General features: G+C 51.0%; 5 protein-coding genes across 5 annotated transcripts; 1 reads left to right on the forward strand and 4 right to left on the reverse strand.

The window, feature by feature from the left end:
* Positions 1-50: 50 nt before the first annotated feature.
* On the reverse strand, positions 51-827 carry K489DRAFT_313674 (HAD-like protein; the record flags this gene model as incomplete). The annotated part of the gene is made up of 1 exon (XM_033600959.1): positions 51-827. The coding sequence occupies one exon, from the start codon at positions 825-827 to the stop codon at positions 51-53; it is 777 nt and encodes a 258-aa protein (XP_033463582.1).
* Positions 828-1,496: 669 nt separating this feature from the next.
* K489DRAFT_407274 (ribosomal protein L6) lies at positions 1,497-2,343 on the forward strand (the record flags this gene model as incomplete). The annotated part of the gene is made up of 3 exons (XM_033607348.1): positions 1,497-1,542; positions 1,685-1,988; positions 2,112-2,343. 3 exons carry the CDS (start codon positions 1,497-1,499, stop codon positions 2,341-2,343), a joined length of 582 nt encoding a protein of 193 aa, XP_033463583.1.
* Positions 2,344-2,872: 529 nt separating this feature from the next.
* K489DRAFT_376969 (uncharacterized protein) lies at positions 2,873-4,385 on the reverse strand. The gene is made up of 3 exons (XM_033604045.1): positions 3,974-4,385; positions 3,396-3,907; positions 2,873-3,280 (listed from the first exon to the last, which is right to left on the reverse strand). The coding sequence occupies exons 1-3, from the start codon at positions 4,047-4,049 to the stop codon at positions 2,987-2,989; spliced, it is 882 nt and encodes a 293-aa protein (XP_033463584.1). The 5' UTR covers positions 4,050-4,385; the 3' UTR covers positions 2,873-2,986.
* Positions 4,386-5,578: 1,193 nt separating this feature from the next.
* Positions 5,579-5,955, reverse strand: K489DRAFT_367744 (Sm-like ribonucleo protein; the record flags this gene model as incomplete). The annotated part of the gene is made up of 2 exons (XM_033602886.1): positions 5,579-5,856; positions 5,919-5,955. The coding sequence occupies 2 exons, from the start codon at positions 5,953-5,955 to the stop codon at positions 5,579-5,581; spliced, it is 315 nt and encodes a 104-aa protein (XP_033463585.1).
* An 837-nt stretch (positions 5,956-6,792) lies between these two features.
* On the reverse strand, positions 6,793-11,777 carry K489DRAFT_367745 (SNF2 family DNA-dependent chromodomain-containing ATPase; the record flags this gene model as incomplete). Its single annotated transcript, XM_033602887.1, has 5 exons — positions 6,793-10,593; positions 10,644-10,681; positions 10,738-11,239; positions 11,300-11,326; positions 11,382-11,777. 5 exons carry the CDS (start codon positions 11,775-11,777, stop codon positions 6,793-6,795), a joined length of 4,764 nt encoding a protein of 1,587 aa, XP_033463586.1.
* Between the last annotated feature and the right edge of the window lie 2,145 nt (positions 11,778-13,922).

Here is a 13,922-nt window from a genome sequence, read left to right on the forward strand (position 1 = left end):
CTGCAGCTCTAAATCTGATGTTTTCGAAAGTCACGGGTGATGAGATGAAATCATGCGGCCTTAGCAAATGCCCTTTCTACGATTTCTGCCAATTCTCCCAAACTCTGCACCTTCAGCTTGAATCCGAACTCGCTCGCCAAATCGTCCGATCTCGCTGTTTGTGCTCCCATGAAGCCCGAACGGTCTACCCAAACGCTCTGGAGGTCAAACTTCTTGGCTGGCTCATGATCGTGGAAGAGACTTTGCGCTACGTGGCTTAATTCGTTCTTTTGAAATCCAAATTCTGTCCGAACGTGCTCAAGAAGATATTCGAAATTTCGCGCAGCGGGCTTGTAGGAGCCGATGTCCTCTGCTGTGTAGATTGCGTCAAAATGGCAGCCCTTCAATGGACCGCTCAGGGTCTTCTCGAACGATGAGCGATCGACGTTCGAGAGCGGAATCAACTTGTATCGCTTGCCGAGAGATTGGATCGCAGCCACCGTATCTGCGAAGGCAGGGTAGGAGCCAATTTGCTGACTATAAGCGTCTGCCGCTTCATCAACTTGTTGTTGGCTCAGGCTGCCTTTCTGGACGAGCTCGAGTTCTTGGGCGTAACTTTTCAGCCCGGCAGAGATAATTTTCGTCTGAGGAAGTGTGGGGTTTTCCCTCTGGATCTTGGTGTCATGTTTTTCAATGTCTAGTAATAGTTGTTTGCGGTCTTGTGGCAAGAATGGTCCTAGTGCAGTGGCGCGCGCTGAAAAGACAATGCCACTCTCCCAGTCGATTAATGTGCCGTAAATGTCGAAAGACAATGCTTTGGTTTCAGTCCAGGCGATAGTGTCCGACATGATAGCAATCAGTTTCTTTAAGGCACACTAGGAAATATTCTCGATTGGCGTAGAGATGAAGAATGGACTGGCGAGCGCAAGAGGATTGTGATGTTGGGCAGTTCTCGGCCCTGTATATGGCTTGTCTTGGATTTCATGAAATGTCACATCGCCCTGTTACCATCTGGAAGTGGTTTATGTCATTCTATGGTTCAATTCGACGCATGTGGCAACGAAAGGGCGTGAAGCCCTTGTATCACGAGTTTCCGTTAATGAGTCGCTAATCAACCACAACACCACACAATGAGAGAACGATCTTGAACCAAGGTTTACATGCTTGCTTCAACGGACCAAAGGATATTTTAACAGTGACTTCCACATTTCTGTGGATTGACGCGTTTGTTCATAGTCCAGGTGGAGAACGATATTGAAGATGCAAGTGGTAAGAGGCCCTTGTCAATCAGGGCTCCCGCATGGGCAATGCGGGCAAACATCGGCAGAATTGCATTTGATCACTCAAGCCAACCTTGGAAGCGGGCTGACCCGCCAGACGGCCACACTTTTCGAAATCCAAAGTCTTGGCATAGTCGCCCACAGCATTCGACACCAGTTCGCACATCACAGGGTAGCGGATTGACGACAATACCAGTTGCCGTAAACGCAGACACATCACAACCCAGCGTCGACAAAATGCGGTACATCTACTCCCAAGAGTCATTGACCATCCCGGAGGGCGGTATGTCACCAACTTTCACTCATCCGGACTCTGCGACACAATGGAGGAGGAGCGGCAAGAGATGGAAGAGGGAGGAGGATGCATCATGGCTCATGTGCTTGAATATTGATATGGGATACTAATTACTTTTGCGCCTCTACAGTCAAGGTCCACATCAAGACCCGCCAGGTCACCGTTGAGGGACCCCGAGGCAAGCTCACGAAGGACCTGGGTCACTTGGCCGTCGCTTTCTCGCACCCTGAGAAGAACATCATCAACATCGAACTTCACCATGGCTCACGCAAGAACGTCGCTACTCTCCGAACTGTCCGATCCCTCATCAACAACATGATCATCGGTGTCACCAAGGGATTTAAGTACAAGATGCGATACGTCTACGCCCATTTCCCGATCAACGTCAACTTGTCAAAGCAGGACGATACCGGTCTTTACGAGGTCGAGATCCGGTGAGTTATGATGCTGGTCAGATTGAGGGTGGAACTGGTGGGCGCACACGTTGCGACTGGAGAAATGATTAAATGCAAGGAATGGTGAAAAGAGGAATATTTGCTAATATTACTCTTATGCAGGAACTTCTTGGGCGAGAAGATCGTCCGCAAGGTCATCATGCAAACTGGTGTCGATGTCGAGGTCAGCAAGACCACCAAGGATGAACTCCAGCTCTTCGGCAACTCCCTAGAGGCCGTCTCACAATCCGCCGCCGACATCCAGCAGATCTGCCGAGTGCGAAACAAGGATATCCGAAAGTTCTTGGACGGTCTCTATGTTAGCGAGCGTGGCAACATCGTCGAGGATGCATGATTTCGTCGTTGAAAACGTTGTTCGGGATCGCATGGGGTACGGCTGTTTTGGGCGCAAACTTTTATGAGTTGGGACAGGGGGGGAGTCTCGGTGAGCCACAACAGCGACGGCTTGCTCTGACTGTCCGGTGTTTCTTCTTGTCCATCCGAGCAATAACCATTTAGAAAGCATGGGAAAAAATTATTCGGCTCAATGGAATGACATCACAACAATCATCATCCAGCGTCTTGCCCACTGGCCTTGCATTGAGGCTACACTCACGATCTCCCATGATAGCATGATCCCAAGAAAACACTCAACCGCACAAACATTGGCTTCCACGATGGGGATTATTTTTGGCAAAAAGTAAATAGCGCCATTGTCTCGTGTCAAGTGCTCGCTCCATGTTCGAAATGGGTCAAGGCCTCAAGCAATGTCTTCTATGATCATCCTTTGTATCAGATGATAACTTAAGTGTCCACGCCCGATTTCTACCATATTTCCTTATCCATTTCATCCAGCAAGCACCAAGGGTTTCTTGGCACCAAATTTCAGAGCGACAAGAAGGATATCATTATACAAATAAAGTCTGTCCTGGATATTTCGTAATACACGTTGCCCTTCAAACTTTCCTCCCGACTTCGCCCGCACAGCGAAGTTTTCCTTACTCCTTCTTGTCGCCTCCGGGGTTCGGCACCATCGCCGCCATCTTCGTGGCAATACTCGTCAGTCGTTTGCCGCCCAGGTCCTTGATCTTCTCCATCAACTTGCTCCTCATATGCAGCGCCTCGACGTCGTCGCCGCCGCCAATTGACTTGCCGTTGATGAAGACGTTGGGCACCGTCCGTCGCCCGGAGAGGGTCTCGAGGGCGTTCTGGAGTGCCGGTCCTTGTGGATGTTGGTCAATCTCAACAATGTATGGTGCGGGTACGATGGTGTAGAAGTCTTGGAGGATATGCTGTGGAGAATGTTAGCAAGAGTCCCGTATGATGAGTTGATCATCATGTGCATGGAGTGGTGTCGAGGATGATCAAGGGAGAGTGGATTCGGGGGCGTTGCTCTTCCCTACTTACTTTTGCCTTCTTGCTGTATGGACAGTATGTTTTGGAGAAGACGACGACCGGTCCTCGTTTTGCCAGGATATCATTGAGCTCCTTTTGAACCTTGGTTTCCTCGTCGTCATCTGATGCTGCCCCGGAGCCGCTCTTATCGTCAGCGTCAGGCTTGTTGGGAACGACCTTGCCATCCGGGCTGTTCTTCCGCCCTCCAACGCTCTTTTCTTGGGCTACCAATGGTGCTTTCAGCGGGTTGTCGTTGGCCGCATCGCCATCTGAAGGATGAGCCTCGGGAAATGCTGGTTCGTCGGCCGCTGCGCCTGGTGCAACGACGGCAGGGGTGGGGAGGGCGGCGGTCTCGGTCGCCTGCTTGCTCAGTAATGCTTGGTAGACGTCGGCGCGAGCACCGTCCTCGCCGGCCGGGTCGAATTGCAAGGCGAGATCGCGCATGGCCTTCTTGTAGTTCTCAATCTTCAGCTTTTCTTCTGGTGAGTCTAAATCGATCTTGGGTCCGCCGCCTCCGGATTGGCCTTGTTTGCGAGTAAGCACCGATACAGTATTGACATAGAAAGCGGACTGTCGGGTATTGCGCGCACCATTGGAAAGGTAATACAGAACCAGGAGGCCGAGAAGAGCGCAAAGGCCCAAGAGCCGGTACTGCCGGGTGTTCATTGTGAATGCGATTGAGTGAGAGTCCGCAGTGGTAGTCGTGAACCGTGTGGTTGGGTCTGTGGCGAGACTGCGAAGCCTCAGAGGGCGGAAATGCGATGAAGTGTGCGCAGAAGAGCTCGTCTCTAGATGTATGAGACCTCCTCTTCAGTCAATGCCGGTGCGACCGCCCAGCCAGACGACAGGAATGGTTTAGTCTGATAGCCACGAGCGGGCGAACAGTCGAATTAGTCGCGCGAAGAAATCGACGGATGATGCGACAAGTTTGTATGTTCAAGCATGCGGCACAACAACCACAGTGATTACAACCTATTCATCATTATTGTTACCGCAAGGGCGACCGAGAAGTGTTCGCGGGGAAAGGTTTCGGAGGTGCTTTTCCGGGGTTCGCTGATCGCTTCAATAGGGCGGAACGGCTTATAGTATTGTGCTCATCTATGCGCTGTCATCCAAGACCTTTGGCCATTATTCATAATTGGAGGAATCACCGCAGTAGTATAGTCCCCGAACCAATTATTACACACTCTGGTGGACAGGACGTTTCCACGGTGGGGAATGGTAGATGGGTTTATGAACACCTGGTATGCACGCACGCATGATACATGCGAAATACAGGAGGTGGACACGGAGAAGCCACCAGCGCGAATGCAAGGAACGCTTGCCATGGCTCCAGCAGATATGCGCTAGTCCATTGAGAGTTTTCTGTGCGCCGTTACTTCGTTATGCATACCTAGGTGTGGGTATACAACTATACCTGCCTCGAGGGACGACTCATTACTGCATGCTTCACGTGAAATGGTGAGATTGAAAGTGAGGTAAATGTTTTCAGAGAGCGTTACCCTTAATGATCTCGCTGTGTGAGAAAGCATGGTCGGTGGCCCATGGACTACGTGTTGTATGCAGATAGACCGCTCCGTGATTTACTCCGGATCTCCAACAGCAGCGAAGACTTCCCATACATCGATATCATTTCGAGTCCTTTATTTCATGTGAATGACGCAATGCCGATTGTCTCCTGCGATTTGACAATCGGCGCGTTGCGATTTGCAAGGCCCGATTGCAGATTGCACACCGCTTCGCCCAAGAGACCAGCTGGGCAATCTTTCGTACGAATTTGTGGATGGGCACGTTGCTCAACGTGCACGGCGCCTGCGGTTCGATACCACTTTGGCAGCACCAGCGATGGACCGAGACAGCTGCTATCCAGATGTCGTTCAAGGTGTGCAGGAGACCCGCTCGAGAAGCGATGGGCTCGAGACAGAAACCGGCGCTGGCCATAGCAAAGCGATGATGAGCCGTGACCACATCTTGCCTGTTCATTATCACTGGTCAACTGCGCGAAGGCCGGGCTAATATCGCAGAGCATTGAACATGCGATCCGTTCGAGTCATGTTCGCTCGACAATTTCGCTGCATCGTTGCCTGGCGTCTGACTAGAATGTAGCTTCTCCTTGTTGTTGTGAGTCCACGGAAGCTATGCCATGGTAGACAGCCATTGTATGTTCGCCAGACACTTTCCCCTCTCCGTTCAGCTCAAGTGTTCTTCTTCGTCGACAGTATTGGTTCTCCTCGCATTTTGGTCACATCAATCTGGCGATCTAGCTCCTCGTCGACCAATCCACAGATGACGATCTGATCACCGCGGATCATGACTGTGCCCATCTGCGGGACATCCTGACTCTCTTCTTCCGAATCGGCGGGGACGATGAAGCGCTGTACCGCATTCTCAAGAGCCATGTTCGTAACATTGTCAACACATAGGAGTGTTCCGGTGAAGGTGTTACCTTCAGTGGTGATTATGAGTACTTTCTCTATCGACGTATGATGATCAGCGAGGATTCGGAAAGTGATTGCGTGATGTCTCGATACTTACTGTTGAGATAACTGTTCAGCGAAGCCCAGCTCGACATGATTTGAGACGATCTGGTTTCGAGAGCACAGGATCGATTTTCTATCTGTTCGATCCTCTGTCAAGAAGCTTGCATTGATCGATTTGCGCGCAGGGTCAACGGTCGATCAAACCATAGTCACACCTGGGCATGTCTGAAATTTGAGATGCTCGCTCTTCCCAGGTCGCATCAAGCACCAGAAGACGGTGTGGTCTGTGCACAACACACTTCACTTTGTGACTTGTGCCGATTACTGGGGATCACTTAGGTTCGTTCGGGACGTTTACAAATTACCTAGGCAAATTCACAAACAAGCACATAAAGTGGACGGTAGATTTTTCGTCCAATATCGTATCTCGACAGCAAGTAATGCTACATGTCCTGTTCCCACGCTCATGTAATAGCAACGAAAATAAGCAAACCCAAGAAATCATTATGACTCGCACAACAAGAACGCCGTGTCGCGGAAACGCGTCGCCGGCGTTGAGTCATCATGCGACGGAAAATAAAAGCAGTAGAAGACTTTTTCGACGGAATATTTGACGCGCGCCGGGTACTGAAACGCAATTCAATGCTTCCGGTCCCTCCTGGCGGTAACCAATACACTATCGCCAAGTCCGCGTCCAATGGCGCGAGTGTGAAGTGCTGGATTGAGACACGGCCGTCATAACTTTGCGGAACGCCACCCAAAAATCTCAAATAAAATGCTGAAAACAGATTCGAACCGGGCGCTCTGTGCTTGAGGTTCAGAAAGTGGTGTAGCCTCGGGAAACAAGAGCAGTCCCCTCAATGGCATATTTTTTGATGATCCCGAGTCTGATACGACGGGAACACGAAAGACAGGCTGGACCTTCGTGGTCACGCCCGTGCTGGGTCCGACTTTGCGTTCAATTCCGCCGGCACAGCCTCCGCGGTCTCGGACTTGACGTCAGACGTGGCCCCGTTCGCTGGGTGACCAGCCCCAGAAGCACCAGAAGGCAAGTTCTTCGCCTGATCCTTGGCCGAGTCCTTGCCAGCAATCTTTTTGTACATGTCTCTCAATTTGTCCCCTGGCACGCGTTTATCATCGGACTTAGATTGGGGCCAATAATGCTCAGAAACATAGCCCCAAAGTTTATCTTCAAACTGCTTGTCGTCCTTGTTACGCATTTCGCCGTTGATGTGATTGCCAATGGCAACAAGGCCCTGCTTGATCTGCTTGAGACGCTCGTCATTGTCGGGGACCTTCTTTTTGGTTGCGCCTGACACCTTGATAAGGTTGCTGATAATGGGATCGAATATCCGCCGCAGAGGATCTTCAGATGTGGAGCGAGGCCTGTGAACGCCGTTCTTGTTGGCAGATGAACTGTCATTTCGGCTGTGCCGGGGCCGGTGCTCGTCCGTTGCACGCATCTTTGGGCGGTCATTGTCGCGATGATGGCCGTTCGGCGAGCCATATGTACCTCGGCGGTCAATGCTTCCACGACTTTCAGAGTGATGGTGTCCTCTGCCGTCCATTCTCCGGCCTTGAGGACCTGGACTTCCAGAATTGGGTGTGCCAAATCGGCCATGAAATTGACCCATGTGTTTCCTGTTGTTGCGATGATGGTTCTCAATAGCCTTCTTGGCAGCCACATTCGTCCCATTGCTGATCTTGTCCTTGAGGACGCTCAGAAGATAGTTGGCACGCCGGACTAGATGTACCGCGCCCGGTGACTTTGCCTGTTTGCTTTCCTCACCACCCTTGATACGTTCCTCTTTAGCGCCAATCCTGTGCTCCTCCAGATAGAACTTGTCATGCAGACCTAGCTCCAGATCTTCCCGGATCGGCACCCACGCACCGTAGCCGTGACGGGCAAGTCCAACACAAAGCATGCCATCTTCTTTTGCTCCCCATTCGGCAGTGTAAGCAGCGGGCTTTGATGCCTCGGGCACGCGAAAGTTTCTCCAGTCAGACATCTGGTCCACGCAATTGCGAATCATGCGCATTTCTTCAGGCCGCTCAGTAAGTGTCGAAGCATTGAGGCGCTTCACCCCTCGAAAGTCGAACAAGACGGCTTTCTTCTCTTTCTTCGTGACTGGTTTATTAGTCGAGCGCTCGAGCTCTGCGAGCTGATCAGCATGCTCCTTTTGTAGCCTGATGGCCGTATCAATGATTTCTTTTAGGGTATTCTTAACCACGTCCACGTCTCGTCCGAGGAGGCGAGCTTCGCGCAGAATTTCCTCTTCCTTTTCCTCAATTGCTCCGTATCGTTCGTAAGCACGCACGAGATGGCGGCATTCCTTCTCTCCAAGTGGACGTTTTGGATCGCTTCCTTGATCAGAATCATCGTCGTCAGATACGTCTTCAGCAGCAGCTTCTGTCAACTCTCGAGCTCTCTTCTTGGCTGCGCGTTGCTCTCTTCCATCTTCGCCAACAGCTTTTCTCTTCCGAGGCTGATTTTCTTCAACAACCGAAGCCAAGTACTCAGCTTCTTGCTTTTTGCGCTCTTCGGCCTTGATCTTTTCAAGTTGATCTTTGGGAATGATATCATCCCATTCAAGGTCAATTTTGACATCGGTGTATTCAAAGCTCCGCAAGAACTCCTCGCCACCGTCAGTTGTCATGCCTTCGGGCTGTTCGGTTTGGTGCTCCTCTGCATTCTCGAGGACAGCGTCGATATCGAGCTCTTCAAGCTTGCGCTGATTACCGGTCTGTTCAAACATCTTCTGTCCGCGACGCTTGAGGATACGTGATATGTCGTCCGATGAGGTCGGCTCGGCAGTGCTGGCGCCGATTCGTGCCATGCGGTCGCCAAGTTCTCGAGCATCCTTATCGGTGACACCACGCTGAATCGTAATGAACTCCAGCATCAGCTTGTTCCGCGCTCGCTCGAGCACTTCCTCTTCGACGGTGTCTTTGGACACAAGACGATAGATCGTGACTGGGTTTTTCTGTCCGATTCGATGCGCTCGCGCCATAGCTTGCAAGTCAGCTTGAGGATTCCAGTCAGAGTCGAAAAGAATGACGGTGTCAGCGGTCATAAGGTTAATACCCAGTCCTCCAGCACGGGTGGATAGCAGGAAACAAAAGTCTTGACTTCCTGGAGCATTGAAATGATCAATTGCCATACGTCGCGGACCGGCAGCAATGGTGCCATCAAGTCTTTGAAATTGATGACCACGAAGCTGAAGGTAGTCGCCCAGAATATCAAGCATCTTAACCATCTGGCTGAAGATCAGCACACGATGGCCGTCCTTCTTCATCTTTGTCAGCAGCTGATCAAGGAGCATCATTTTCCCGCTGGACGTGATGAGGCCCTTGAGTTGGTCCTCGCGGCTGTCGCTACCTGCCAGGATACGATCCTCGGCGTTCGGGAACATGAATGGGTGATTGCTAGCCTTCTTCAACTCCATCATGATGTTGAGCAAAGATGTTTTGCCAGACTTTGAACCGGCATTGAGCGCGGCGTAGTTGCGGGTGAGAATGTTCTTGTAATATTCCAGCTGCACATCAGAAAGCTCAACTCGAATGATTTTCTCCGTCTTTGGTGGTAGATCATGTTCCACTTTCTGCTTCGTGCGGCGAATCATGTAAGGCGAGATTGCGTCTGTGAGTTCGGCGAGTTTCCTGCTTGCATGCTCAGAGGTGAGGTCGATGTCTTCTTCAACATGAATTTTGCCCGGCATCAAAAAGTCCATCAAGGCTGACAGCTCGCTGAGTGTATTTTGCATGGGGGTACCGGTAATGAGCAGCCTGCTCGGGGCTCCAAAGTCGATCAGCTTAGCATAGAGCTGCGACTCACGATTTTTCAGGCGATGCGCTTCATCAACTGCCATGAATTGCCATTTCAGTTGCGATAGAATACTTGAGTCCACCAAAATGTATTCGTAAGTGGTCAGCAGCACATTGAATTTGATCTTCTTGGGGTTCCCGTCGACAAAGAGCTCATATTCGCGGATGATCTTTCGAGATGCTTCATTGCCGTTGTATACGACGTAGTTGAGGTCTGGAGTCCAGTTGTTGAAGGTGTCCGCCCAGGCGGGCATGGTAGATAGAGGCACCACGACGATGAAGGGTCCATTTTGTCGGCGGTCATGTCTCAACCAATTCATGAAAGAAACGGTCTGAACTGTCTTCCCCAAACCCATCTCGTCGGCAAGAATGACATTGTTTCCTTTGCACCAATGATGGGCCAAGAAGTTCAGTCCGCGCATCTGAAATTCTCGAAGAATACCTCCTTTGATATATGAAGGCTGGGTCCTGAACGGCTTGTATTCGGCACGACTGTTGACGTTGCTCTCGGTCCTATCAGACACGGGCAGCTTCGCCGATCGATCAAGGTAGCGATCGATCTGAATCTGGGCTTCGGCGCCCACGAGCTCCTCAGACTCCCACGTACATGAGTCGTAGAACAAGCCCTTCCACTTGACATAATACTCGGTTCCTGTCACGCCATCTCGTGCGCCGATGACTCGCTCAACCTGTTTGTAGTCGTTCAGTGAATCAAGGTACGCTTCGCGGTCCAGATTCCAGCGTTCTCTATCCTCTGGAGGGACCTCGGGATCGTGCAACAGGCTGAGTTCGACCTTGACCACTTTGCGAAAGTAATTTTCCAGTCTGCGAAAGCCTCGATATGACGATAGCTCAGACCAGGGGTGCCATGTTGCGTGGTAGTGAGCTTGCCCTTGCCATTTAATCTAAAATTTGGTTAGCGAAAGCGTGCGATATCGAACTGTTTCCCACATACGTAAAACTCATAATCGTGTTTGTCCGGATCACTCGGGTCTGTGCACAAAAGTTAGCATTTTTCACCTGAAGTTATTGCCCAGTGTTATCAGTACCCGTCACGTCGTCTTTTAACCGGTGGCTGAGCACTTGGTCTATGCCTGTCGACTCATCCTGTACTTGTGTGTAGTAGTTTGGTGTTACGTTCTCTGAGTCGTCCTCTTCGCTGAAGCCGTAATCATCGTCCTCGTTGTAATTCGCGATCTTGGCAGCTCGGCGTGTCGAGAAGCGGACCTCGCCGAGCTGTGGCGTGCCACTCCCCGAGGCTGACGCGTGGAGCTTTTGCCTGTGCTTTTTGGCGAATGTGCGACCACGTTGTCCACCATACGTGTCATCCTCTTCCGACTCCGATGCGGCGGACTCTACTCGGACGGCGTCGTCTCTGTCAATGCGGGCCGATGCTGCTAAAGGTAAGCGATCTGTACGACTGCGTGACAGCGATGAATTTAAGAATGACGAACATGACCCATTCGGCATAGTCCTTTGGCGCTTCCGCCGGCTGTTGTTGTATACGACGTCGTCATCATCGTCCTCTTCTTCCTCGTCTGAGCTATCGATCTTTTCATTCCATTAGTGATTGCGATCCGACAGGCAAATCATGGAGCACCAAACACATACCACGCGGCGAGTAGGTCGTGCCCTTCCCTACGATGTGATCAGATTAGCGCGGCAAGCAGCGTGACATGACGACAACACTCACACTCCGCCGTAGACCGTACAGCTCTGGGTTTTGCTTCATGTATTCCTCATCGTCAACATCCTCGACTTTGCGCTTCCCTGATGATGATCCGGCCTCTGACGAAGACACATCACGTGCCAACACATTATCCTGAACAGAGACATCCCCGTCTTCTTCAAAATCATCATCTCCTCCTTCATTTGCATCCGCGTCTGCGTCTGCGTCGAGATCTGATGTGGCCATGTCATGCATGGCATCATTGTCTGAAATTGGCTCGTCTAGCTGTGTAGCTGTGTGATGCGAAGTGGTAGGGATATCATTGACGTCGGAAAGCTCGCTTTCACTCCGCTGTAGCGGTTCAGGTGATTGTGGTTCGTCATGATCAAGGCGAGGTGGGTCTTCTAAGGCCATTGACATGGTGTTCTGAGGAAGTGGCCGGGCGTGAATCAGTAAAGGTCCCGCTACAGAGCAGACGAAGATTAGTATGACAGGTCAACGAGTCCTTGTCGCACGAACGTCAAACTTGGTGCACAGCAAGATCATCAATACGCGACCGCGTCCCCGTTATCAAGATTCATCATTTCCGTGTACAAGAGGTCACGCATAGTCTGATCCATGCTTCTACTCCAATCTTCAATTCTTCTACGATGACTTTGCTGTTGACTCGAGGTCTCCGGTGCCAATCCGAGGAAACTTCGACCTCTGGCAGGCACGGATTCATGCTGTAAATTGGCTCTCGGTGCTCCGACTCGACTCCGGGGGTGACATTGATGATATATGTCCTTTGATAGGCGTTCGTGATGGCCAGTCCATGGATCGCGGTTGGAACGTCATGTGACATTGCAGGCGAACGATCGGGGAAAAGAAAGAGGAGAACGCGTTACTTACAGGCCATATTAGACCTGGCCTCGGAGACAGGTCGTATCGCAAGTCAGTATGTGGTGATGTGATGTGAGATCGCGAACACGATAGAGGCGGATGGTCCAGAAGAAGCGCGAAGTCAGGTGCCTCTGCTCATGAATGTAAGTGCCAAGCAAGGCAGCGCGGAAGCAGCCGAAAGATCCGCTCTTTGAGCGATCAATTGTCTATGTCCAGGACCAGTGCCGCCCGCGTATCATTAGCGCGGTGTAAACGCAAATGCCAATCATCAATCAATGAGGCTCAGACATTTTGGTCGGGTTCTGATCACAATACCCATTTACCTAGGTAGTTTGATTAATAATTTCCACAGTTTGATATCATAGATGCCTACACAATGCATCGAAGTATGGGTGTCGATCCAGTGGTGACTGCAGTTGCAGGTGGTATTCAATATCGACACATCCACATCCTGGGTCATGGTATGACTGTCCATCACGTGCACTACTCTATGGAAGTAGGTATGCATCTGATATTCCATTAGGAACAGATGAACAATCGAAGGTACGCTCGTGATTGCTGCGACTGTAGCGAAGAATCACACCAACAGTATTGTTCAAGACGGTATGGAAAGAACCTCGTTGTAGTCTGTCCTCGCATCTCTTCGAAACTTTGGCAGCTGGCGCTGTCGTGATCTCGTCCCGATCTCGAGGAAACATTGCTCTTTTAGGCTGCCGATATCAATCGAGCCAATTCAATCGCATGGTGCTTCTCCGGAAAACCCAGACACTGGTCCTTGTCATAGGCGTGCAGATGAAGGAGTCAGTCGTCCAGCACTGCATGGTGCATACAATGTATGAACATCGAGCGTAAGGAAGTAATAAGTCTACGAAACAACGTGGCGCGTATACTTGAATGCTACCCCGAGCGTGTGGGCGTGTGTCGCTCGGAGAGAAATGCCCTTGGAAGGTGCAATACCAAGTACTGCACCAACTGGGTGCGCGGGCAGAACATCACTGGACGCGAACATCCGCCCACCTTCAGGTCTCCAATCCAGTGCATCAGAGCCGTCTTCAGATTTTTACCCACATGCGATCGGTCGTCACAGGGCCACAGGCCACATGTAATCCCGCCCGTCTGTATCCCGCAACCCTTGCTTGACAGCCCGAGAATCACTTTTCAACAGTAAATTAGTGCCTGAGGATCTCATTGTGGGCTTTCCCCCACCAAACACCCCTCCATCCAATTGTCATTCGCGTAATAAAATTGAAGACGACGACCGCGGGAGGAGGGGGTTTGTTCTGCCACAGTGCGCCTAGGCAGTCTACCTAGTACTCTGCCAAAACACAGAGATGCAGTCATTTTGACCCTTTGCCCACCATTGTCACCACCTGGGCGCTCATCATTACAGCGGGCTTCCTGAGAGAACCTTGGAAGTGCTTCTCCGCTTTTCAGTTGTTGCGTAGGTCAATGAAAGGCTAGTAACCTCAAATCTGCAAATCACTATTTTGTTCTTGTGCATCGTTCAATTGACAGACGAGGAACATCTATCCGCACTCGTCCGTCAGGTCTATGATTCCCGCTCGGGACTGCGCCTGCAAAATTTGGGCATCAGTCGCGAAATTCGCACACCGTCTCAATTTCCACCTCTCTACTTGAACTTCGTCGCAACGTCCAGCTGCAATCATGTCTGACAAGTTGACT

Source organism: Dissoconium aciculare (genome assembly GCF_010015565.1).
Source record: "Dissoconium aciculare CBS 342.82 unplaced genomic scaffold K489scaffold_2, whole genome shotgun sequence".
Taxonomy (NCBI): Eukaryota; Fungi; Ascomycota; class Dothideomycetes; order Mycosphaerellales; family Dissoconiaceae; genus Dissoconium; species Dissoconium aciculare.